Source organism: Scyliorhinus canicula, chromosome 28 (genome assembly GCF_902713615.1).
Source record: "Scyliorhinus canicula chromosome 28, sScyCan1.1, whole genome shotgun sequence".
Classification (NCBI taxonomy): domain Eukaryota; kingdom Metazoa; phylum Chordata; class Chondrichthyes; order Carcharhiniformes; family Scyliorhinidae; genus Scyliorhinus; species Scyliorhinus canicula.
Window position 1 is genome coordinate 12,505,314 of NC_052173.1, and position 26,615 is coordinate 12,531,928.

The window sequence follows — 26,615 nt, forward strand, 5'->3', positions numbered from 1 at the left end:
CAGTCATCCGCAAACATCCCCACTTCTGACCTTATAATGGAAGGGAGGTCATTGATGAAGCAGCAGAAGATGGTTGGGCCTTGGCACTCCCCTGAGGAACTACTGCAGTGATGTACTGGAGCTGAGATGATTGACCTCCAACCACCACAACCATCTTCCTTTGTGCCGGGAATGACTCCAACCAGCGGAGAGTTTCCCCCTGATTCCCATTGACTCCAGTTTAGCTCGGGCTCCTTGATACCACACTCGGTCAAATGCAGTCACTCTCACCTCACCTCTGGCATTCAGCTCTTTTGTCCATGTTTGAACCAAGGCTGTAATGAGGTCAGGAGCTGAGTGACCCTGGCGGAACCCAAACTGAGCGTCCGTGAGCTGGTTATTGCTGAGTAAGTGCCGCTTGATAGCTCTGTTGATGTCTCCTAGCATCACTTTGCTGATGATGGAGAGCAGACTGATAGGGTGGGAATTGGCAAGGTTGGATTTGTCCTGTTTGTTGTGTACAGGACACCCCTGGGCAATTTTCCACATTGCTGGGTAGATGCCAGTGTTGTAGCTGTACTGGAACAGCTTGGCCAGGAGAGCGGCAAGTTCTGGAGCACTAGTCTTCAGTCCTATTGCCGGGATATTGTCAGGGCCCAGAGCCTTTGCTGTCTCCAGTGCCATTAGCCGTTTCTTGATATCACGTGGAATGAACCGTATTGGCTGAAGACTGACATCGTGACGCTGGGGACCTCCGGAGGAGACCAAGATGGAGCATCCACTCGGCACTTCTGGCTGAAGATTGTTGCGAATTCCTCAGCCGTGTCTTTAGCACAGATGTGCTGGGCTCCTCCATTATTGAGGATGTGGATATTTGTGGAGCCTCCTCCTCCACTGAGTTGTTTAATTGTCCTCCATCATTCACAATAGTAGTGCCGCACAACACGATGGAGGGTATCCTCAATGTGAAGACAGAACTTTTTGTCCACAAGGACTGTGCGGTGGCCACTGTTACCGATACTGATATGGACAGATGCATCTGCAGCAGGCAGGTTAGTGAGGATGAGGTCAAGTATGTTCTTCCCTCTTGTTGGTTCTCTCACCACCTGCTGCAGTCCCAGTCTAGCAGCTATTGTCCTTTAGGACCCGGCCAGCTTGGTCTGTGGTGGCGTTACAGAGCCACTCTTGGCGATGGACATCAAAGTCCCCCACCCAGAGTACATTTTGCACCCTTGCCACCCTCTGTGCTTCCTCCCAATGATGTTCAACATGGAGGAGTACCGATTCATGATGGGGGCTGGTTTAGCACAGCGGGCTAAACAGCTGGCTTGTAATGCAGAACAAGGCCAGCAGCGCGGGTTCAATTCCCGTACCAGCCTCCCCGAACAGGCGCCGGAATGTGGCAACTAGGGGCTTTTCACAGTAACTTCATTGAAGCCTACTTGTGACAATAAGCGATTATTATTATTATTATTCATCAGCAGATGGTGGCCGGTACGTGGTAATCAGCAGGAGGTTTCCTTGCCCATGTTTAACCTGAAGCCCCGAGACTTCATGGGGCCAGAGTCGATGTTGAGGACTCATCAGGCCACTCCCTCCTCTTTGATGGTATTTCTCTAGTCCGTTCGCTAAAATACTAACGAGATCCTCGGCCGTTAGTGGAGTGGTCAGAAAAGGAAAAGGAGGACCCACCCCTGCCACCTTCCAGAAGAATCCTGCCAGGTCTCAGAACCTGTCGACAGATTTCGGCCTGATTCCTTCTTAGTTTTGTCTCTCCTGCATAAGGGTGAAGTTCTATTTCACTAAATTATGAAGTTTTTGGAAAGTAGGGGGTTTGTGGTGCCAGAGACGAGGGTAAAAAAACAGTTTTCCAGCGGGAGCTACCTCGTGTGTGTCCTCTCCTTACATTGCACCACCAGGAGTCCCAAAGGGGACAATACTAATGGGGCTGCAAGAGATGGGGATTTATGTGCAGAAATCATTGAAGGCAGCTGGGCAGATTGAGAAATCATAGAGTACAAAAGCAAGGAAGTTTTGATAAACTTGTTTAAAACACTGTTTTGGTCTCAGCTGTGTCTAGTTCAGGGCACCACACTTTAGGAAGGATGTTTTCATGGCGATAGAGCAAAACCCCAAAATATTGAACTTTTAAATAAGATGTTTTTTTAAAAAATGGACATCCAGGCCAAAGCTGGCTGAGGATGTAAATTCTGAGAATGTAAATTCAGTGACTGAGATTTTCTTGTGTGGATGATACTGTGTCCCAAGAGGCAATGGAATATCACACCCTTTTCCCAGACAGGGACATATCGAAGGCAGAAAGCAACTGACTGTAATCCCCTGTGGAGACAATGGAAGTTGATTATCCTCTGAGCAGGAATCGTATCCTGTGAGTTAAGTGCCAGATTTTTTGTGAGTTCTCCCTTTTATCGGAATACAGGAGACTGGGATAAAAAGCCAGCTGCAATTTTGGTCAGTGTAGATGAGTGCTGGGTGTGTCAGAGTGTGTGAGACACAGAAGCAAGGAAAGACAGCAGCAGTCACCCCTGCTCTGACAGGTAAAATCAAAGTCTTGCTCACTCTCTCATTGCTGTAAGTAGCCAAGTCAGCAAAGCCACAGCTGAAAAGGAAGGGGGTATTCCATCTGGAATTTAACAAATTGGGGTTTGTGCTGTGATGGTCCCCACAGAGGGAATGGAGGGTAGTAAATTTGGAGACCCCGCATGTGGACCGGTTGCGTTAATGTAACAGCATTAGAGAGTGGCAAAAAATTCACAAGAATGGTTCTCAAGGTGAGGAACTTCAGTTACGTAAATAGATTGGAGAAGCTGAAGCTGCTGTCCTTGGAGAAGAGAAGATTAAGTAGAGATTTCGTCAAGGTGTTCAAAATTATGAGGGGTCTAGACTGCAGACCGGGTGAAATTGTTCCCATTGGCGGAAGGATCAAGAACTAGAGGACACAGATTTGAAGTGACTGTTAAAAGCAGTGACGGCGACATGAGGTACAACAGCAGCAAGTGGTTAGGATCTGGAATGCACTGGTCGAGAGTGTGGTGGGGCAGGTTTAAACGAGACAATCAAGAAAGATTTGGATAATTATCTGGCTATGGGAAAAAGCAGTGGAATGTGATTCGGTGAGTCTTTCTTGCAGAGGGCAGCACAGGCAAAATAAGGCAAGAGGCTTCCTCCTGTGGTGGAACCATTCTCTGATTAGCTGGGGTATCATTTAAAATTCAAAAAAATAAAGCTTTAAACATGAGAATGTAAGCCATTGGACATCTATTACTCATAATGTACCGTTTCCTGCAAAGCGAGAGATGGTCAGTAATCTCGCTAACATTTGGAAAGGTTTCAAGAGAACTTGGGACAATTATGAGATTGCATCACACCTTATTAAGCAGCCAAAGGATATCAGAACTGCTATACAAATGACCATTATGGGCAAGATGCACTGTGAATAATTGTTGCTCTTCACTTTAAGGCTGTTGAAGACAATTTTGATATAGAGATTGTTAATAAGATTGAACAGGTTTGTGTTGAAATAAATGTGAACAAATTTTGGAATGTCCCATAGTGTCTGGGGTTGCAAATGTATACCGCAGTGGAATCTGGCCCAATTATTACAAAGAAATTGCCCACTTATAGTACATTTGTAATTTTGTTAAAAGGAAACACTGGGCGACACGTGGCGCAGTGGTTAGCACTGGAACTGCGGTGCTGAGGACCCGGGTTCGAATCCCGGCTCTGGGTCACTGTCCCTGTGGAGTTTGCACATTCTCCCCGTGTCTGCGTGTGTCTCACCCTCTAAAAATAAATTTAGAGGACCCAATTATTATTTTTTTCCAATTAAGGGGCAAATTAGCGTGGCCAATTCACCTAACCTGCACATTTTTGGGTTGTGGGAGTGAAACCCACTCAAACATGGGGAGAATGTGCAAACTCCACACAGACAGTGACCCAGAGCCGGGATCGAACCTGGGACCTCGGCGCCGTGAGGCAACAGGGCTAACCCACTGTGCCACTGTGCTGCCTTTGTCAACATTTTCTGTTTTTAGTTATAAGTTACAGGACCAGAGGAACTGAGTGAGACTTTAGATTTTTACTGAAACTTTTGCTGACAAAAAATATAGGAATCAGTAAAGGAACAGCAATCACACAACAGAATATGTTTACAGTAGCTGTGTTAAGGTTAACCAACGCATCAAGTAATACAAAATAATAAATAGACCTTGTCGTGAATATTAACATTAATTGGCTTCCACAGATTTATTTTCTTCTTTAATTGCTATTATTTTCTGGAGTTTCCTGTTGTGTTCTGAAGGGTTTTCAACAGAAACTGTTCTCTTTGACAGCTTATATCTCCCACTGCCCATGCCAAAAGCAAATCATAAATCTGATGAGATCCATAAAGGAAAATGAGCTTCCATTCACTCGCCACCCAATTTTTATTTCCTGCTGTAAATGTAGAACTCTTGTTGGGATTTGGTTCCATTGGTGCTGGGGCATAGTTCTGTGCAGCCTCCAGAAAAATATTTAACCGAACTGACTTTGCATTGTTGGGCGAGGCTAGAAGAGCCAGTGCTCAATGTTAGTGGAACATTCAACCATGGCGGTATCTCAGCCCGGCTGATGTTCATATCTATACTTTCCAATGAACTGGAGTAAGAACCTGGCTGTCCTACTTAACCAAAGGCCCTGATCATAATAGCGATGCCCCACATGGTACCCTTGTGAAATCAACTAACTCAGCATGCACTGGTGGTTTTAAACTTGGGGCTTACTGAATTGTGCCACATCAGGACCACTCTAACCTGTGCACTCACAAACAGAACCACCAGGGGTGCTAACACTAATTGTTACTATTTGCGACAAATGTCTCTAGCACACATTCAAGAAAGTAATCCAGGCTATCTATATAGGTCAGTAAAACCAATGTGCAATGTTAACTTTAACTGTGGTCCTGCACTTTTGCAGTCTGCTTTGCTCGCATTGCAGACTGCGTTACTGTCAGTAATGATGAACGGGACACACTGGCGGTTTCCACAATCTCAATATCTTTGCAGGTGATACAGGCAATGAGCTTTTCTTGGGAGGCGCTGGAGGCAAAAAAGAACTCGTAAGAAATACCACCAAGAACAGCACCAAGGATAGGGCCAATCCAGTACACCTGCAAGAACAAGGAATAGAAAGTTCCAATTAACATTAGCACTCATTATTTTATGTGGTGACATATCTATGGCACTTAATCCTTTTTCTATTCATCCTTGGGAAGTGGGTGGCCCAGGCTGAACCCAAACTGAGTGTCAGTGAGCAGGTTATTGTGGAGTAAGTGCCGTTTTCTAGTACTCTCAACAACACCTTCCATCACTTTGCTGATGATCAACAATAGATTGATGGGGTAGCAATTGGCCAGATTGGATTTGTCTAACTTCTTGTGTACAGGACATACCTGGGCAATTTTCCATATTGCTGGGTAGATGCCAGTGTTGTAGCTGTACTGGAACAGCTTGGGTAGGGCCACAGCAGGTCCCGGAGCACAAGTCTTCAGTACTATTGCTGGAATATTGTCAGGGCCCAAAACCTTTACTGTATTAAGTGCCTTCAGCAGTTTCTTGATATCACGGGGACTGAATCAAATCACATCTGTGATGCTGGGGACTTCAGGGAGACCGAGATGGATCATCCACTCAGCACTTCTGGCTGAAGATTATTGCGAATGCCTCAGCCTTGTCTTTTACACAGATGTGCTGGGCTCCTCCATCATTGAGGATGGGGATATTTGTGGATCCTCCCCTGCCAGTGAGTTGTTTAATTGTCTACCACCATTCACAATTGGAAGTGGCAAGACTGCAGAGCTTAGATTTGATCCATCCATTGTGGGATTGCTGACAGCGCAAATTGAGCGACAGACGTCATTGAACAACTGAGTTAAAGAATCATAGAATTTACAGTGCAGAAGAAGGCTATTTGGCCCATCGAGCCTGCACTGGCCCTTGGATGGAGCACCCTACTTGAGCCCACACCTCCACCCTATCCCAGTAACTCACCTAATCGTATTGGACACTAAAGGGCAATTTAGCATGACCAATCCACCTAATCTGCACATCTTTGGACTGTGGGAGGAAACTGGAGCACCCGGAGGAAACCCACGCAGACACGGGGAGAACGTGCAAACTCCGCACAGACAGTGAGCCAAGCCAGGAATCGAACCTGGGACCCTGGAACGGTGAAACAGCAGTGCCGTCCCACTTCTATCAACTGTCTAGTGATCAGAAGGCACGGTAGTGTAGTGGTTAGCACTGCTGCCTCAAGGCGCCGGGTCACTCCGTGTGGAGTTGGCACATTCTCCCCGTGTCTGCGAGGGTTTCACCCCCACAACCCAAAGATGTGCAGGGTAGGTGGATTGGCCACGCTAAATTGCCCCTTAATTGAAAAAAATAATTGGGTACTATAAATGTATTAAAAAAACATCTGGTGGCAGGTTGGGAAGAGTTCCAAGGAATTTCCTGGCAATATTTTTTGTTTGTATGCGTTTTTAAAAAATTTATAGTACCCAATTATTTTTTCTCCAATTAAGGGACAATTTAGCGTGGCCAGTGCACCTCACCTGCACATCTTTGGGTTGTGGGGGTGAAACCCACGCAGACATGGGGAGAATGTGCAAACTCCACACGGACAATGTCCCAGGGCCAGGAGCCGAACCCAGGTCATCAGTGCCGCAGTCCCAGTGCTAACCACTGCGCCACATGCCACCCAGTTTCCTGGTAATATTGAGCTCGGAATTAAATTCTTCTCTGATTCCAATAGGCTTTAAAAAAATAATTATTTCTTCAGATGCTGACTCATGATGGGGTCCAGTTCCAAGTGTAATTGTAGCCTTCCCCCCACCTCACCTAAGTAGCCAACCATACCACATGAAGCCAAACAGTAAATGCTGGGAGGTTCCTTAACCATGGTCCCATCAAAGCTGAGCCAGTTCTACCCTCACGTGGTGTCCACACATTTTCACTTTTCAGCAGAGTTCAGTGAATAATGATCAGGAGTGGAAATCCTGAATTATTTGTCTCCTCCAAACAAATGGGGAAAATTATAGTCGTCCCTCTCCAATCTCAACTCTTCCCCCCAGTACCATACCCTAAGAGAGTGGTGGCAACCATAGACTTCCATTGGATCGGTCCATGATGATGTTTGGAAAATTACTGAAGTGGTTTGGTGTTGCCTTCTGCAGTATAGCCGACCAGGAAACTCTCCCACTCTTACCGTCTGCCATCAAGTGTATTGAGAGGATTTACAGACTGAAAATCAACTTGTTTGGCCATGTTAAAGAACACAAGAACATAAGAAATCGGAGCTAGAGTAGGCCACTTATCCCTTTGAACCCGCTCTTCCATTCAGTGAGATCATGACTGATCTTCAACACTATTTTCCTGCACTATCTCCGTATCCCTTGATGTTTTAATATATAGAAACCTATTAATCTCAGTCTTGAATATACTCAATGCCTGAGCCTCCAACTTGCTGGGGTAGAGAATTCCAAAGATTCACCAGCCTCTGAGTGAAGAAATTCCTCCTCATCTCAGTCCTAAATAACCTGCCCCTTATTCTGAGACTGTCCCCTGGTTTTTGACTCCTCAGCCAGGGGAAGCATCCTTCCTGTATCTACCCTGTCGAACCCTGCAAGAAGTTTCTATGTTTGAATGAAATTACCTTTTATTCTTCGAAACTCTGGAGGATAAGGGCCCAGTCTATTTAATCGTTCCCCATTGGCCAATCCTTCCATCCCAGGAATTAATTTAGTGAACTTTCATTGTATTCCCTCTATGGAAATTATTTCTTTCCTTCGGGAAGCACACAACACTCCACGTGAGGTCTTACCAAGGCTTCATATAATTGCAGTAAGACATCTTTACTCCTAATCTCAAATCCTCTTGCAATAAAGGACAACATTATTTGCCTTCTTAATTGCTTGCTGTATCTGCATGTTAGCTTTCAGTGACTTGTGAACAAGGACACCCAAATCCCTTTGAAGTTGAACAATTCCCAGCCTCTTGCCATTTATGAAATACTCTGCCTTTCTGTTCTTCCCACCTCACATCTCTCCACATTATTTTCCATCTGCCAAAGTTTTGTCCACTCGCTTAGCACCTCTTGAAGCATCTTTGCATCCTCCTCACAACTCTCACCTCCACCTAGTTTTGTGTCATCTGCAAACTTGGAAATCTTATTTTTAATCCCCCTATCCAAATCATTGATATTGATTGTGAATACCTGAGGAGCAAGCATTGTTCCTTATGAAACCCCACCAGTCACAGTGTGCCAATCTGAAAATTACCCATTTATTCCTACATTAACCAATTCTCAATCCATGCCAGTATATTCCACCACCCCCCCCCCCCCCCCCCCAACAATCCGTGTGCTTTATTTTTGTTTACCAATCTCTTGTGTGGGACCATATCAAAATCTTTCTGAAAATCGTATATACAACATCCATTGACTCTCCCTTATCTATTCTGCTACTTACATCTTCAGAAAACTCCAACAGGTTTGTTAAGCATGATTTCCCTTTTATAAATCCATGTTGACTCTGCCCAATCCGAACATTATTTTTGAAGTGTCCTGTTATCACATCCTTGATTATAGATTCTGGCATTTTACCGACTACTGATGTCAGTCTAATAGGTCTGTAGTTCCCCATTTTCTCTCTCCATCATTTCTTAAATAGTGGAGTTCCATTTGCCACCTTCCTAACTGGAGGAACCATTCCAATTTTGAAAGATGATCACCAATGCATTTACTATCTCTACAGGCATCTCTTTCAACAGTAATTAAATGTTCTGATAGAAAATGTATGTGAACTTCAAAGTAGCCCAGATTGCTGTGCATATTAAGAGTATTTATCAGATTTAATGATTTGATTTTTTTGCACCAGGAATATTTTGTGTGAACAAAGAACAAAGAAAATTACAGGCCCTTCGGCCCTCCCAGCCTGCGCCGGTCCAGATCCTTTATCTAAACCTGTCGCCTATTTTCCAAGGATCTACTTCCCTCTGTTCCCCGCCCGTTCATATATCTGTCTAGATGCATCTTAAATGATGCTATCGTGTCCGCCTCTACCACCTCCGCTGGCAAAGCGTTCCCACCACCCTCTGCGTAAAAAACTTTCCACGCACACCTCCCTTAAACTTTCCCCCTCTCACCTTGAAATTGTGACCCGTTGTAATTGACACCCCCACTCTTGGAAAAAGCTTGTTGCTATCCAATGTGTGCTCAGTTCACTATTAGAAAGTGGGCAACAAAGGCGGGCCCTTGGAAAACTGAGGACTTAAAAAGTGTGTTGCTGGATTTTGATCTCTGGAATTTTATTTGCTGTGCTCTGTATTTTCATTTTCTCAATTTTCGAACCCTGGATTGTCGCTTGCTGCATTTTACCTGTTGTGTTTTAATGTCTACATTATGCTTTTCTGCACGTTTCCTTCTGCACTTTTGCTTTTCTGCACCTTTGCTTTCCTGCATGTTTGTTTCTGCACGTTTGCTTCTGCACTTTTGCTTTTCTGCACGTTTGCTTCTGCACTTTTGCTTTTCTGCATGTTTGTTTCCGCACGTTTCCTTCTGCACTTTTGCTTTTCTGCAAATTTCCTTGTCTGCACGTTTGTTTCTGCACGTTTGTTTCTGCACTTTTGCTTCTGCACGTTTGCTTCTGCACATTTGCTTCTGCACATTTGCTTCTGCACATTTGCTTCTGCACTTTTGCTTCTGCACGTTTGTTTCTGCACTTTTGCTTCTGCACGTTTGCTTCTGCACTTTTGCTTCTGCACGTTTGTTTCTGCACTTTTGCTTCTGCACTTTTGCTTTTCTGCAAATTTCCTTGTCTGCACGTTTGTTTCTGCACTTTTGCTTCTGCACATTTGTTTTTGCACTTTTGCTTCTGCATGTTTGCTTCTGCATGTTTGCTTCTGCACATTTGTTTCTGCGCTCTTGCTTCTGTGCTTTTGCTTCTGTGCTTTTGCTTCTGCGCTTTTGCTTCTGCGCTTTTGCTTCTGCGCTTTTGCTTCTGCGCTTTTGCTTCTGCACTTTTGCTTCTGCACTTTTGCTTCTGCATGTTTGCTTCTGCACTTTTGCTTCTGCATGTTTGCTTCTGCGCTTTTGCTTCTGCATGTTTGCTTCTGCACTTTTGCTTCTACACTTTTGCTTCTGCATGTTTGCTTCTGCACTTTTGCTTCTACACCAGGGGTGGGCAAACTTTTCCGTGCAAGGGCCACATTCAGAAATTCACAATTTTAAAGGGCCGCATAGTATATTAAGTAAAATAATTACTTCACCCGGTTATGATTCTGGGCGCCTCATATAGAACATAGAACAGAACAGGCCCTTTGGCCCTCGACGTTGTGCCGAGCAATGATCACCCTACTCAAGTCAACGTATCCACCCTATACCAGTAAGTAACCCAACACCCCCCCCCCCCCCCCCCATTAACCTTAAAAAAAATTTAAAAAAAAAAAATTTTTTTTTTTTAATGACTTGGTGGGCCGCATAAAGACCTGCGGCCCGCGGGCCGTAGTTTGCCCACCCCTGTTCTACACTTTTGCTTCTGCGCTTTTGCTTCTGCACGTTTGCTTCTGCACCTTTGCTTTCCTGCATGTTTGTTTCTGCACGTTTGCTTCTGCACCTTTGCTTTCCTGCATGTTTGTTTCTGCACGTTTGCTTTTCTGCACATTTACCCTTCTGCACTTTCACTTTCTGCACTTCTGCCACCTCTGGAGTTTTAATTGCTGCATTTCAGTACTCCTGCTGTCAGGATTTCTGTGTGGGCATTGCTGGTAAAGCCTATTCCCCAGTTTGCCTTCGAAGATGATGGTGGGACTGCTTCTATTTGATACAAAGTGCTCGGTTTCGCGAGGGCAGTTAAAGAGTCATCAAAGTTGATGTGGGACTGGAGTCACATTTAGGCCAGAATAGCTGAGCTTGGCAGCTTTCCTTCCCTGAAGGACATTTGTGAAACCAGTTGGAAATTTAGGACAATCCAAGAGCTTTGTGGCCACCTTTACTGAGAACAGCCTTTAGTTTGTAATTTACAACTCACAATGCACAGTTTCCACTGAAACATCATGGGCAAATCTATCCTATTGTGTCTCAGCAATTCCTGAGAAACAGATGTTGGTGCCGCCATACTGAATTCAATATTTGAAATCTACTTTCCCGTGCCAAACATGTCTCAGAGATGAAGATATAGGAATATTTTTTCTACGAACATTTGAGGATGCAGCCACCGTTGGTGCTTATCACATAGAATTCCTTTAACCACACATGCAGGATTTTTCTCTTTATATTCCTTTTGAGAAAAGTTATTGCTGGTTTGTATTAAACCTTTGTGATGCAGTGACCAAAGGGCTTCAGTGAAGACGTTTACAAATGAAAATACATCTGATATGAATATGAAGTGGGCATGGAAAACCTTTGTTTTACCCAATGGTGCTCCCAGAATCCGGTGATTATTGCTGGTCCAAGAGATCTTGCAGGATTCAGGCTTCCTCCTGAAAACTTACCCTGCAGAAAACAAGCAGATAAATCAGTGAATCCCACTGGTTTTCAGCTAAGGATTAAGGTTAATGTGCAGGTTCAGTCGGCAGTTAGGAAGGCAAATGCAATGTTAGCATTCATGTCGAGAGGGCGAGAATACAAGACCAGGGATGTACTTCTGAGGCTGTATAAGGCTCTGGTCAGACCCCATTTGGAGTATTGTGAGCAAATTTGGGCCCCGTATCTAAGGAAGGATGTGCTGGGCCTTGGAAAGAGTCCAGAGGAAGTTCACAAGAATGATCCCTGGAATGAAGAACTTGTCGTATGAGGAACGGTTAAGGATTCTGGGTCTGTACTTGTTGGAGTTTAGAAGGATTAGGGGGACCTTATTGAAACTTACAGGATACTGCGAGGCCTGGATAGAGTGGACGTGGAGAGGATGTTTCCACTTGTAGGAAAAACTAGAAGCAGAGGACACCATCTCAGACTAAAGGGACGATCCTTTAAAACAGAGATGAGGAGGAATTTCTTCAGCCAGAGGGTGGTGAATCTGTGGAACACTTTGCTGCAAAAGGCTGTGGCGGCCAAATCACTGAGTGTCTTTAAGACAGAGATAGATAGGTTCTTGATCAATAAGGGATCAGGGGTTATGGGGAGAAGGCAGGAGAATGGGGATGAGAAAATATCAGCCGTGATTGAATGGCAGAGCAGACTCGATGGGCCGAGTGGCCTAATTCTGCTCCTATGTCTTATGGTCTTATGGTCTAAAGGGACCGAAAACTTGTGCTCCCGTTGTGGCGTTTGCCTAGTCCCAATGCATGTAACAAATTCAGATGCACATTCCCCAGGGGGGTCTGTCCATAACAGACAGCCTGCCTGGAGTGCCCTGTACACACTGTCGCTTTCGATGGCGAGAGGATGAATTAGTAAAATTACCCATTCAATTCTATATATTTTTGTGACTGCACAGGAAACACCAAAAAATCCCAGAATTGTTCCCATACTTAAAGTGCAAACATATGTTTTATCACCTTAGAACTGTGATATTTTTCATTCCCGAACCTTCCACCATAGAGTGCCCTTTAAGGCTGAGTTAGGTGTAAAACCATATCTCCTATCTGCTCAGTCTCGAATTGTCATAGAATCGTAGAATTTACAGTGCAGAAGGAGGCCATTCGGTCCATCGTGTCTACACCAGCCCTTGAAAGAGCACTCTACTTAAGCCCATGCCTCCACCCTATCCCCGTAACCCAGTAACCCCACCTAACCTTTTTGGACACTAAGGGGCAAATGATTCCCGTACCAGCCTCCCCGAACAGGCGCCGGAATGTGGCGACTAGGGGCTTTTCACAGTAACTTCATTTGAAGCCTACTTGTGACAATAAGCAATTTCATTTTATTTCATTTCATTTCATTTCATCATGGCCAATCCACCTAACAGCACATCTTTGGACTGTGGGAGGAAACCGGAGCACCCGGAGGAAACCCATGCAGACACGGGGGAGAAAGTGCAAACTCAACACAGTCAGTGACCCGAGGCTGTGATTGAACCCGGGTCCCTGGAGCTGTGAGGCAGCAGTGCTAACCACTGTGCCACGTGCCGTCCTATGGTTCCAATGGACATTTACAGCTTATGTGCTGAATTTACAGGAATTGACTTCTATTAGCAGAAAATAATGGGGCCTACTTATTACTATTGCATTGAAAAGTAGTGAGAACTCATTTTCCTTTGTCATTCGCTAGAGAGGAAACATTTAAGGTAACATTGACTTTGTAACTCTGAGAAAGGAATAAAATTTTTAAAAGACACTGTTTAAGCAGCAGATATGTGTGTTTCTTACCGATGCCAGGATTCCTGCTGTCAGGCTGAACGCTATTGCCAGACTACCGGATTCTCCCACTTCCCTACGGCGATGATCATCCATGGCAAATATAGTAAAAACCAGCTGGAATGTGGCAAAAATCTCCATTGCAAGCGCTTGGCCAGCATTTCCATCTTTGTTGATCTGCCCAGAAACACATACAATCAGTAGAGATTGAGACTCGCATAAAGGTAACCGTGGGCTCGATCTCCGCTCCCTCAGTCGCAGGACGCCATTCACTGGCAGCGGGATTGTGACCCTGTGTATTTAAATGCTTTGCATAGATTTTATGTATAACACAATCACACGGCATAATGTTCCTGAAAGTGGCAAGTGTAGATAGATAAAATCATAAGAAATGAATTTGCATTTTTGGTTTTACAAGTATGACACAGAGCACAAGAGTAAAGAGGGATGATAAATTTGCACAATGCATTAGTTCGACCATAATTGAGAGAACTGTGTGAGGTTTTGTGTGCCCCAAAGTGGAAAGGGCATTCAAGCCAAAGGGAGTGTTCAGCAAAAACTCCCTACGATGATGAAATGAAAGTTAGCGAGGAGAGACTTGAACCAGTGAATAGGGAAAAATGATTTCCTCTGCTTGGGGAATCAGTTGAAGGGGCCTTCAATTTAAAATTGTCCTCAAGACAGTGAGGAGAGAGGTTGGGAGAAGTTTATTTTGGTCGAGAGTTATTGGGGCATTGCGTGCTTTAGCATTTGGAATATTGAGGCAGAGACGATTGGATCTCTGAAATGAAAGGCTGATCACATTGAATCAGAAGGTTCCACAGGGCATTGGGGAGAACGTGGGCAAAGGGATTAGATTTTGGTTTCTGTTTTAGACAAGGTGAGTTGAATTACATCTTTCTGTTTTGCATACTTCTGTGGTTTAAAAATAAAGGTGGGGGTTTGGGGGGGGGGGGGGTTCGAAGACAGTGGTGTAGTGCTAATGCCACTGAACTAGTACTCCAGAGGCCCAGGCTAATGCTCTGGGGACATGGGTTCAAATCCCCCTCATGGCAGTTGCTGGAATCTGAATTCAATGAATACAGTGCCACATGGCAGGTTGGTTAGTAAATGAACAATGTTTGGGATTGATGGGTCCTTGGCAACATGGATTAGAAGTCAGCTAAGAGGGTCGGTATAGATGGGCTTTCTCAGACTGGAGACAAGTTGAAAGTGGTGTTCCGAGGGCTCAGTGTTGGCAACCCTTGCTTTTTCTGATTTATATGAACAATTTAGAGAAGTATTGAGGGCAAAAATCTCTAAATTTGCAGATGATACTAAGCTTGGGAGAATAGTGAATTGTGAGGATGATGCTGAGTGACTTCAGAGGGACATTGACAAGTTGGCCAAATGGGCAGACACCTGGCAGATTAATTTCAATGCAGCGAAATGTGAGGCAATGCATTTGGGAGAAGAAACATGGGAGACAATATAGGCTCAATGGTACGGAGGGGAGTACATCGACATCTATTTAACAAGCACATCTTTCGGGACTTGTGGGAGGAAACCGGAGCACCCGGAGGAAACCCATGCAGACGCGGGGAGAACGTGCAGACTCCGCACAGACAGTGACACAAGCCTGGAATCGAACCCGGGACCCTGGAGCTGTGAGGCAACACTGCGAACCACTGAGCTACCATGTCGCCCTTTTGCTCCCCACGTGGATGCGTTCATGTTAAATTACTGCTTTTATATTGTTTAGTGTCATTGAGGACATTTTTGATGGGGTATTTTGTTTTTCTAATTGAAATTGAGGGCATATTTGCGAGGGGATTTTATCGCTGCTCCTATTTTCTGCTTAAATGCGCATCATGAACATTAGCGAAGGCAATAAATCAGGAGCGATTGGCACTGCCATTTTCTTATTTGGAGAGGGTTAGAAATGATAGTATAAGAGAGTGGATAAGAGGTAGTGCTATTGGAAACTAAATCTAAATGCAGCATAAAGGAGAGAGGAAGGGGAATGAATAGAGAAAACGCAGCAGGAAAATAATTAATTGAAGTTTTTGGCTGAGGAGGAATGGGTAGTAAAAACACTGGGAGAAAGTTTCATGGAAGGAGGTCAGGGACCCAAGCTACAAAAATTTGTTTTTTCCACATAAGAGGCAATTTAGAGTGGCCAATCCAACCTGCACATCTTTGGGTTGTGGGGGGTGAGACCCACGCAAACACGGGGAGAATGTGCAAACTCCACACGGACAGTGACCCGGGGCTGGGATCGAATCCGAGTCCTCAGCGTCGTGAGGCAGCAATGCTAACCACTGTGCCACCGTGCTGCCCCCGGGGGTCCCAAGACATTGACTGTTAATGCAGTTTACAAGGGCACAGTAGTGCAGTGCTTATGGCTATTTAATTCTTTAGATATGGCTTCATATATATGGCTATAAAACTATAGAAATAGGCACTAAATGCAACCACCTCCCAAAAAACAAAGTTTTCTTTGCAATACCCCTTGTGATTTGATTTTTTTGATGTGTTTTATTGTTTGATTTCCATTCTCCATTTTAGAGAAATGCATTAAAAAAAAAAAAAATTTAGAGTACCCAATTCATTTTTTCCAATTAAGGGGCAATTTAGCGTGGCCAATCCACCTAGCCTGCACATCTTTGAGTTGTGTGGGCGAAACCCATGCAAACACGGGGAGAATGTGCAAACTCCACACGGACAGTGACCAAGAGCCGGGATCCAAACTGGGAACTCGGTGCTGTGAGACAGCAGTGCTAACCACTGCGCCACCGTGCTGCCCCTGAAATGCATCTCTATTGGAAATCGACAGGGAAAATATTATAGCAAATGCGATAACAGAAATGGACTCACCATGTTGACTAAATACCTTGATGTTGACTTATTTGGCAATGACATGTAGATTATCCCTGATCCAATCACAGCTCCAAGACACTGAGCCAAAAGATAGGACACAAACTGGAGAAAATCCAGTTTCCTGGTGCACAGGAATGCGAGGGTAACAGCTGGGTTTACCTGGGCACCACTAATCTCTCCAAAGCAGTGGATCAGGCTGACAGCAGAAAATCCAGCAGCTACAGCCACCTGCATCAGCGCTGGAACTCCATCTTCCTGGTCAGGGGCTGAGGCCCCCAGAATAACGGAGACCAAGACCAGGGAACCAACCAACTCTGCCAAGACGGAACGCCAGAACCTGCGACTTCTCAACTCCTAAGGCAAAGAAAGACAGGGTCACCATTTTCCCCTTTCGATTTTATTTCCTTGCAAACTGTTACATTGACTGATATAGAATGCTACAGCAGGGAAACAGGACATCTGGCCTGTGCCTATGTTTAAGGTCTATCCAAACTCTTTCCAACCCTTTCTCATCTAACGCCATCTGCATAATCTGTATCCCTTCCACCCAAGTGATTACCAAACTTTCCCGTGAAGACAACTGGAGCTTCATTTAGCCAGAAGGATGAACTTTTTCACAGTTAATTTCAACGCTCATTTCATTGACTTCCACTGCTATTGTTGTCATTGCCTAGATCAGGCGCCGGAATGTGGCAACTAGGGGCTTTTCACAGTAACTTCATTGAAGCCTACTCGTGACAATAAGCGATTTTCATTTTCATTTCATCTAGTCCTCTTGCCCTGTCCCACCAAAAGCCAAAACCCTGCCTTTAGCTTTCAAACTACCTTACAAGAATGATTTTGACTTGACTCTCAAAAAGATATTTTATATATCACATGAAGCCTGCAGCTTCCCCCCCCCCCCCCTCCCCCCTCCCCCCCCCGTAATCATGCAATGCAGACCCCAGATTCCCACATAAATGTTCCATAGACACCAGGAGATGTCTTCTAGTGGGAAAAATCCTGGATTTCTATGCATGGAAAGCCCGAAGGCCGACGTTAACTCCAAGCTTCTTGTTGGATTGAATTGGATTGTAATAACCTTTCTGCCCAAACATGCATTTGATCAGTAAATTATTGATATTATCTTGCAAAGTAAGTGAGATCTTGGATAGTTGATATTTCAGTTAAAAACGGCTTAAAGATATCGCACACGAGCTTACAGAGAAACATTTCAATTCTTGTCTTGTACAATCCAACATTTTGTCTTGGTTCTCTATTTATTCCCGGTGCTTCAGCAATTCACATCAGCCAGTGGTGTTTTGTTTCTATCTTTTCTTTTTACTCTTTCTGCCTTTCTCTCTCTTTTCTGAAGAGCCTATGGCAGTAGCTAGATGTCTTGCCCACCATGCCAGTAGACACTAGCAGTTTTCATGTCCTTGACTTTTCATTATATCACTGGGATAAATCAGAAAGATTGTGCAGTATAAATCCTCCGCCTGTCAGAAAGAAAACCAATTGGATTATAAAACAGGCAGCTGATTCACTATCCCCAAAATGAATTTATATCCCTGGGTTTCTACTTTAAAAAAAATCTTTATTATTGTCACAAGTAGGCTTACATTAACACTGCAATGAAGTTACTGTGAAAAGCCCCTAGTCGCCACATTCCGGAGCCTGTTCGGGTCACAGAGGGAGAATTCAGAATGTCCAATTCACCTAACAGCATGTCTTTTGGGACTTGTGGGAGGAAACCGGAGCACCCGGAGGAAACCCACGCAGACACGGGGAGAACGTGCAGACTCCGCACAGACAGTGACCTAAGCCGGGAATCGAACCTGGGACCCTAGCGCTGTGAAGCAACTGTGCTAACCACTGTGCTACCGTGCCTCTACTTTGTTCTCTCCATCACTCTCTTTTCTTTCTCTTTGCATTTTACAAACTTGGTTTGTTCTCGCCATCTTTCTATTTCTCTCTCGACTTCATTTCTTTCTGTCAACGTAATAAACATCATGAAAGGGAACACATGTAGCACAGGGCCATTTTACAAAAGACATAAAGAAATTGATTAGACAGGTTTTAAGCACGTCACAGGGAAATCGCAGATTCTCCATCATCAATACAGAGCTTTAATCTCTCACTGTGCACACGGTGAGGTTTAAATATCAAATACTACTCTGACTGAATTCCTGTCTGTCAGCTGAGCAGCCACGATGGCACCAGACAGAAACAATGACAAGTAAACCTCCCAAACTATCCTCAGGAGCTACAGTCCGATTACAGAGTTTTTACAGGAGATGTGCACCATTTATGTCACTTCTGCATCAACCTGAGAACTTTAAAGATGAATACCAGCCGCTCCAACATGAAATGATCTAATGTAGCAATTAATGATCAGCTCTGCTATGCTAGACATGTCGATTGATCTATTTACAGGAGAAAACATTGAATATACAAAGAAAATGCATTTGTCTTACTCAATTGGTACTGTACACGGTACGAGGTATACCTTATATTAACCTTGTAAAAAGACTAATTTAAACTCACAGATGTATGAATTGTTAACCATTACATTTATGTACATTGCACTCATTTACATTTCTGTCACTTATGTTAATCCTTTTGTGTTTTTTTTCTGCCTCTGAGTTGCTTCCTTACATCCATTTATTTACTACCCTGGCACTTATCCTCTTTATTTATTGTCAGATTTAAAAAAAAATTAGAGTACCCAATTATTTATTTCCAATTAAGGGGCAATTTAGTGTGGCCAATCCACCTACCCTGCACATCTTTCGGTTGTGGGGATGAGACCCACACAAACACGGGGAGAATGTGCAAACTGGGGCAACACGGTGGCACAGTGGTTAGCATTGCTGCCTACGGCGCTGAGGACCCGGGTTCGAATCCCGGCCCCGGGTCAGTGTCCGTGTGGAGTTTGCACATTCTCCCCGTGTTTGCGTGGGTTTCGCCCCCACAACCCAAAAAGATGTGCAGGGTAGGTGAATTTGCCACACTAAATTGCCCCTTAATTGGAAAAAATTATTGGGTACTCTAAATTTATAATTAAAAAAAAAGAGAATGTGCAAACTCCACACACGGACAATGACCCAGGGCCAGGATCGAACCTGGGTCCTCAGCGCCATAAGCAGCAGTGCTAACCACTGCGTCACCGTGCTGCCCAATTTATTGTCAGATTTAATGTAAGTTTCAACGTCCATCCATTGTCTCTTTGTTTATCAATGCCCTCTCACAATGCTACATATTCTGCTCCTACGTACCCATCTGTCTGTGTTTATTCATCATTTTAGCTTTTAGTATCTAATTTTACTTGCCTTTTGGTTCCCCTATTCATGCCTGTCCACGATTGTCTGTCGATCTATTTTTTCCCCCTTTTTAAACTCTACCACACGAAGACAAATCCCTGGTTAGTTCAAAAATGCACGCTTAAAAGCCGTACTCTGCAGAAAACAGTGAGCACTTGAAACCACTTGTTAAAGTAAGCTTAAACAAGATCATTTAGTATCCTATGTTGAACGAACGATAAGCAAACACTAATTGTCATCAAGATGTTAGTATTCCCTTGTTTGGTGGGGGGGAATTAAACCCCTTTCCTTACCTCTCGGAAGGACATGCTTGAGAGCCACGGAGAGATGCTTCTGGTGACAGATCTCGCTCCAGAATATTTTTTCTGGGCTGTGTCTTTGCACAAAGCCACAAGGGATCCTCAAAGAGCTCAAGAGTAAGAGAGACAAACTGGCAGACCTATCGCTCTCAATGAAACAAATTAATCCATTTAATTTCCCAACCAACTTCCTCCTCATTTGTCCCGTGGCAGCCTTCCATGTCGTAAGCTGATCGTTTGTGCCAGGCTGATCAATTCTGTTAAGCCTCTCACCTGGTGTGACACGGGAGCCCCACTCTGACATGGCACAGTCTCTGCCACACGTGCTGCAGAGGGAGTGATGTGAGAAGGTGCACGATTCACTGGCCCCTATTTTCTCTGGGCCCTTTTCTCGGCCAGCTGAGCTTTCTGTTGCTGTTCACCGTTTCCAATGTCCTTCCAAAGAGTCAGCCTAACAGCGGTCACAGCTGTCAGCGGCTGTCTCACAGTGTCAGTGTCCAAATCTGCCATCTTCATATCTTGCTTGAAGGTGTCCTTGTAGTGGAGGTTTGGACATCCAGGAGGTCCTAATCCAGAGGGCAGTTCATCGTACAGAAAGCGTGTCTGGCTATCATCCATCCAATGAATATGGCTGAGGGCGCAGTGGGTAGCATCCCTGCCTCTGAGCCAGAACCTCTGGGTTCAAGTCCCACTCCAGGACTTGATGGCCATGGAAGGTTTGTTCATAATGTGACCAAACAGGTTGATTATCAGCCTGTAAATCCTTCCAATACACCCGACCAGGAAAATGTCCTGGTCAGCCATACTGCAGAAGGACACTGCAGTACTTTGCCAAGCATGGACCAATCCAATAGATGGAAGTTCATGGTTGGCAATGCCCTTTTACCGGCATGATCCCTGGAGGAGGAGCATATGTTATCCAGGACCCACTATCGTAACGGGATTCACTGAGGACAGAGGCTTGGTAGACACACAGTCAGGTTGTTTCATAATCTCACTCAGCTTGGATTTAACAGCTGCAGTTTTTGCAATGTTTGTGTTGACTCCAGCGTCAAGTGACAGATTGCTGGTGATTGTGAAGCCTAAATATGTGAAACTATCAACAACTAGGGGCTGGTTTAGCACACTGGGCTAAATCGCTGGCTTTTAAAGCAGACCAAGGCAGGCCAGCAGCACGGTTCAATTCCCGTACCAGCCTCCCCGAACAGGCGCTGGAATGTGGCGACTAGGGGCTTTTCACAGTAACTTCATTTGAAGCCTACTTGTGACAATGAGCGATTTTCATTTCATTTCAACTCGAGTATCACATTATCAATGCTGATAGATGATGGTAAAGCAACATCCTTGACCAGGGCATTGCCTTTCCTGATGCTGATGATCAAACCAAACACTTTTACTGCCATGAGAATCTGTCCATTTGTCACTGAAGGTGTTCCTCAATGTGGAATGTTCGTGCAGCATCATCAGCGTAGAACAACTCTCTGATGAGGACTTGGTGCACCTCTGTCTTGAATCTCCGGTGAGAAAGGCTGAACATCTTTCTGTCAGTTCTGTTTGAACTAACGTAGAGCCCCTCCTAGATGTTACCCAAGTCCCCTGAGTTCATGAGGTAGCTGGCTCCTGCTTTCCAACATGCGTCTCTTGGGTGGCCCTGATCGTAGTCCCATTTCACAGACATCCTGGTCCTCCGAGGAGGTTGGGAGGAAGTCAGATGTGTTGCTATCCTTACAGAATCATGTGAGTAGATTTCTGCTGTGCCATTAGTACTGGATCCTGGTTCTGCACAGGCCAAGCAGAGGTCTAGAACCAGGGCAGAGGCTTAAAAAAAGAACTTGCTTTTATGCCAGTACATTGGATGTCATAGTTTTCCTGTGTAAGGAAGTGATCAGCTGAGCAGAATGGTCAGGTTTCGTTGAGTGCAAAAAGTCACCATAGGTATTCAAATGGGCATCATGGCTGTTCATGCCAAACCCATAGCATTCATGACAAAAAAGGGTTTGCATAATTTTCAGATAATATCTGAACATAGACACATCGGGTGCAATTTTACAGCCAGGTCGAGGTTGAGCGAGAGTGAGACGCGGCCGTTAGATTGCGGGAGAGGTCAAAATCGAGTACCGCGCCAGGAACCGATTGGTTTCTGATTTAACCGGCCCGTTCCCATTGGCAGAATCAGGATCCCGCAGTGGTGTGGCTTGAAACCAATAATCACTACTTAAGACCAATCTCCATAAAATTAACAGGAACGACTCCCTATCTAACGGCCTCTCGTGATCTAACCGCCACCCCAGCAAGTGGTCACGCTGGCACCGATTAGTACTACACTTTAAAATGTGAAGCTGGCCGAATAGTTGCTGTGGGGTGAGGAGGTGAGTAGCCATCTTCGCTCATTGGCAAAGAGCCTGGGGGCACTTGGGTCGCAGCCCCGGTGCTCGGGGGGTGTGGGGGGGGGGGGGGGGGGCAGCCTCAGTTGGTGGGTGGGGGGGGGGTCTCAGTGCCCATGGGTCCGCCATGCCACCCTGTGGATCATGTGTACCCGTTACGGGGGGCAGCCCCTGCCTGCCTGCCCCACCAACCCAACCCACAACTCCCACTGACCGCGGAGGCCTCTGGCCGTGCAGATGACGGTTATTGCGAATAGGGAATTGGCAATCATGGTTAAGTGAGCACCTCACATTTCCCAAGTGGATTCCCGTGGGTAGGCGGGCCATGTGGCATGTGGGAGTTATTTCCAGGAATCCCAATCAGACCATGATGCCTGGGACCAGGGACACTTCCGTGACCAGAGGGTGGGTGTGTACACTGGCGAGGAGACTAGCGCTCGGCCCAGGTAACGTTATGAGCAGGTGTCTGGGGTACAGGGTCTGGGGTCAGGTGACCAAGGGACCCCGCTGCGGCCGGGGTTGTGTGGGCAGAGCATGTTGGATGGCAGGGGATGTGGGGGTGGGTGTAATGGGGAAATGGAGGGTCGCAGGGTGGAAGACGCCGCTGGTTGTTAGTCTCTCGCCCCTTCCAATTCATGACAGATATTACTTGGACCCCGCGGAACTGGCCCTATTGGTGCTGCTGGCAGACCAGGCGGCCAGATGCTGGAGGAAGCGGGAAAGCAGCATTGACAGAGGCTCGAGGCAGCAGCCCATGTGCAGCTCCCCGCCCCACATCCTGAGGCCCTGGCCGTCCATCAGGCCTGAGTGAGACCCAGAGGGGGAGGCCCCCAATGGCCCAGGATGTACAGGTGTCGCTGGTCATTTGAACAGATGAAGTACAGCGTGTGCCGCAGGAGGCTCCATCTCAACAAGGGGACGGTGCGGCACCTGTGCCATTTCCTTGTGGACTTGGCACCACATGGAGCAGGCAGACACCCGCTCCCGGTGACCATCAAGTCATCACAGCCCTGGGCCAATGGACAGGAGGAGAGACTGAAAGAGCAGCCGCTCAGGATGGTAGAGAAAAGTTTTCGTTACCTGGGTATACAGGCGGCCAGGAAATGCGATGCCCTGCACAGGCTCAACCTGACCCGGTTGGTGGAGCAAATGGAAGGGGACTTTAAAAGGTGGGACATGCTCCCGCTGTCACTGGCAGGGAGGGTGCAGACCGTGAAAATGACTGTCCTCCCCAGATTTTTGTTTGTCTTTCAGTGCCTCCCCATCTTCATCCCGGAGGCCTTTTTTAAGCGGGTGAGTAGGATCATTACGGGCTTTGTGTGGGCAAATGAGACCACGGGAGTAAGGAGATCGCTGTTGGAGCGCAGTCGGTGGGGGGGTGGGTTGGTGCTGCCGAACTTTCGCAACTACTACTGGGCAGCCAATATAGCTATGATTAGGAAGGGAGCGGCGTGGGAGCAGCTGGAGGCGGCGCCATGTAAAGGTACTAGTCTGGGAGCTTTGATAACGGCTCCTTTGCCGTTCTCGCCGACCCGTTACTCCACAGGTCCGGTGGTGGTGGCGACACTGCGGATCTGGGCTCAGTGGAGGAGGAACAAGAAGGTGGAGGGAGCGTCGGTCTGGACCCCGATATGCAACAACCATGGGTTTGTCCCGGGTAGGATGGATGGTGGGTTCCAGAGCTGGCAGAGGGCATCAGAAGGATGGGAGATCTGTTCATAGACGGAAGCTTTCCCAGTTTGAAGGCGCTAGAGGATTTAATCTGCCGCCAGGAAACGCCTTTAAATATCTGCAAGTACGAGCCTTCCTGAAAAAACAGGTAGTGGCCTTTCCGACGCTGCTGCCACTGAGGATACAGGACAGGGTGGTCTCCGGCACCTGGGTGGGGGAGGGTGTCGGATATCTACCAGGAACTACAGGAGGCGGAAGAAACCCCGTTGGAGGAGCTCAAGGGCAAGTGGGAGGAGGAGCTAGGTGAGGAGTTGGAAGCGGGTCTGTGGGCAGAGGTCCTGGGCAGGGTTAATTCCTCCTCAGCATGTGCCAGGCTCAGTCTAATTCAATTTAAGTTGGTCCGCCTGGCACACATGACGGCAGCGAGAATGAGCAAGGCTTTTGGGGTAGAAGACAGTTGTATGAGGTGCATGGGCAGCCCTGCAAACCATGTCCACATGTTTTGGGCATGCCCGGAGCTTGGAGAGTTCTGGCAAGGGTTCGCGAGGGCAATGCCCAAGGTGCGTAACACATGGGTGGTGCCAAGTCCAGAGATAGCGATCTTTGGAGTGTCAGAAGAGCCGGGAGTTCAGGGGTCGAAAGTGGCCGATGTCTTGGCCTTTGCCTCCCTCGTAGCCCGGAGACGGATTTTATTAATGTGGAGGGACTCGAAGCCCCCGAGTTACCGACAAGGCTGGGTTTCCCAGCCTCGAGAAAATAAGGTTTGCCTTAAGAGGGTCTATGCTAGGGCTCTCTCGGAGGTGGCAGCCGTTCGTCGACTTTCTCGGGGAAAATTAAAATGTCAGCAGCAGCAGCAATCCGTGGGGGCAGGGGGGTGGGGGTGGGGGGAGGGGGGGGGGGTGGTGAGTGCGTCATTGGGATGGTGTGGGAAGACTGGGTCGCGTGGGGTAATGTCTATTTAATTGTTATTGTATATTCTCTTTTTGCACTATGTTAATGTTCACTCTAGTTTGTTTTGTTATTATTGTTACTACTGTGAGGCACCCTCAATTACGACGCGAAAGCAAGGTCGGTAATCAACAGGCTTTAATCTACAGAGAACAGGACAGCATTCGAGAGAAGTGTGCTCGCCACATGGAGCCTTATCCTATATACCGTTTCCTGGGGGCGTAGCCAGAGGCGGAGTCCCCCAGGGTTCCAAGCCTCTTAAAGGGGCAAGGTATTAAAGGTCAGGTACCGTTTACGGCAGTTATTAATACCGTTCATCACATACTGTTTTATTATGAAGAATTCTGCAAAACCTTAATAAAAATACTTTAAAAAAAAAAGTCATTGCAGCCCTAAACCTCTAAACCTCAGGATCATTCCAAGGCTCAAGCCGGGACTTGTGTGGCATCTCACACACCACAGCCCACAGGTGCACCTGTGAAGTAACCAATGCCCTGTTTGCCCAGGCAGCAAACGATATAAACTTTGCCATGGGTCAGGCTCAACAAGATTATCTGCCATCGACGGGTTGCCCCAGGCCCAGGGGATAATAGATGGCAGCGCATGTCACCTTGCGCTCACTGGGCCATTTGGGAGTGCCCGACGTTAACAGGAAGCGGTTCCACTCCCTGAACTTCCAGGTCGTGTGTGACCACATGAAGATCACGCACATGTGTGCATACTTCCCGGGAAGTGTGCACGACAGCTACATCCTGGGGCAGTCAGACATCCCCGGCCTCTTTGAGGAGCAACCCAGCATGGCCGTCTGGCTCTTGGGGGATGAGGGGTAGCCATTGAGAACCTGGCTAATGATACCAGTAAGGTTGTGAGGCTGGAGGAGATTCGAGATAGGGAGGGGGCAATGCCATTAAGGAAAAAAAAAGATGAGAATTTTAAAATCAAGTCATTGCTCGGCTGGGAGCCAATGTCAGCGAGCACAGGGGGTGATTATGGAATGGGACTCGGTGTGAGTAAGACACGGGCAGTAGCGTTTTGGATGACCTCATGTTTATGGAGGGTAGAATGTGGGTGACCAGTCAGAAGTGTGTTGGAATCGCTGAGTCTAAAGGTAACAAAGGGATGGGTGAGGGTTTCAGCAGCAGATTAGCTGAGACGGGGTGAAGTCGAGTGATGTTACGGAGGCGATCTTAGAGATGAAGGACATGTGAGGCCAGGATCAAAGGTGACACCAAGGTTGCAAACTACCCTACAACATTCTGAGTTCCCCAGCCAAACGTGGCACTAAATGGTTGGGGCTCAGATTGCAAAGTTCCGTGTGAACTGCCTGCAACGTCCCCAAGACTCATACGTAAGTGTTCAGTCTCAATTTTACCGTGATTGCAAAATGAGGGTTAATATTCACGCTATCGGCAATACTGTCAAATGGAATTTAAAGCAAAGCCGATCGCTCGTTTCCCAAGCTGAGTGAGTCATCATGCAGACGGGAACTCTTGAACGAGGAAAATTATGTTAAAATGTAGATTTCAAGCTAAACATTGAATGGATGCACTGTTTTCCTCAACCAAAAGCAAGCACAAGCAGCCATCGCCTCCTTTGAAGTACACAAATACATGATCAGTGTTTGATCTGCCCCTCACTGAATCACATGGTTCTCATGAAATACAATGAAGCTTGCACCATTAACGCAGCTCACAAATGCAGGCTTCATTTGCAAGGATTAGGTACTGCCTTAGAAGCTCTTTTTAATTACAATGATATGAATTTGTTTATGTCAATAACCTCCGAATATATTAGTTTAAGTGCAACCACCAACCTGACGAGAACACA

The 26,615-nt window shown here is 46.2% G+C and overlaps 1 protein-coding gene across 2 annotated transcripts in view; it reads right to left on the bottom strand.

Annotated features, from left to right (window-relative positions):
• Positions 1 to 4,035: 4,035 nt before the first annotated feature.
• LOC119958145 (aquaporin-4) overlaps positions 4,036 to 26,615 on the bottom strand; it is a 28,343-nt gene continuing 5,763 nt past the window's right edge. The window contains exons 1-5 of one of the 2 annotated variants that reach the window (XM_038786451.1): positions 19,780 to 19,849; positions 16,182 to 16,538; positions 13,338 to 13,502; positions 11,443 to 11,523; positions 4,036 to 5,146 (exon numbers count right to left, since the gene is read on the bottom strand). In XM_038786451.1, the coding sequence (XP_038642379.1) occupies positions 4,928 to 5,146; positions 11,443 to 11,523; positions 13,338 to 13,502; positions 16,182 to 16,538; positions 19,780 to 19,794 (837 nt within the window). In that variant the 5' untranslated portion in view covers positions 19,795 to 19,849 and the 3' untranslated portion in view covers positions 4,036 to 4,927. Of the gene's footprint in view, positions 5,147 to 11,442; positions 11,524 to 13,337; positions 13,503 to 16,181; positions 16,539 to 19,779; positions 19,850 to 26,615 lie in introns of those variants that run through there. The other variant, XM_038786450.1, reaches the window with a different exon arrangement.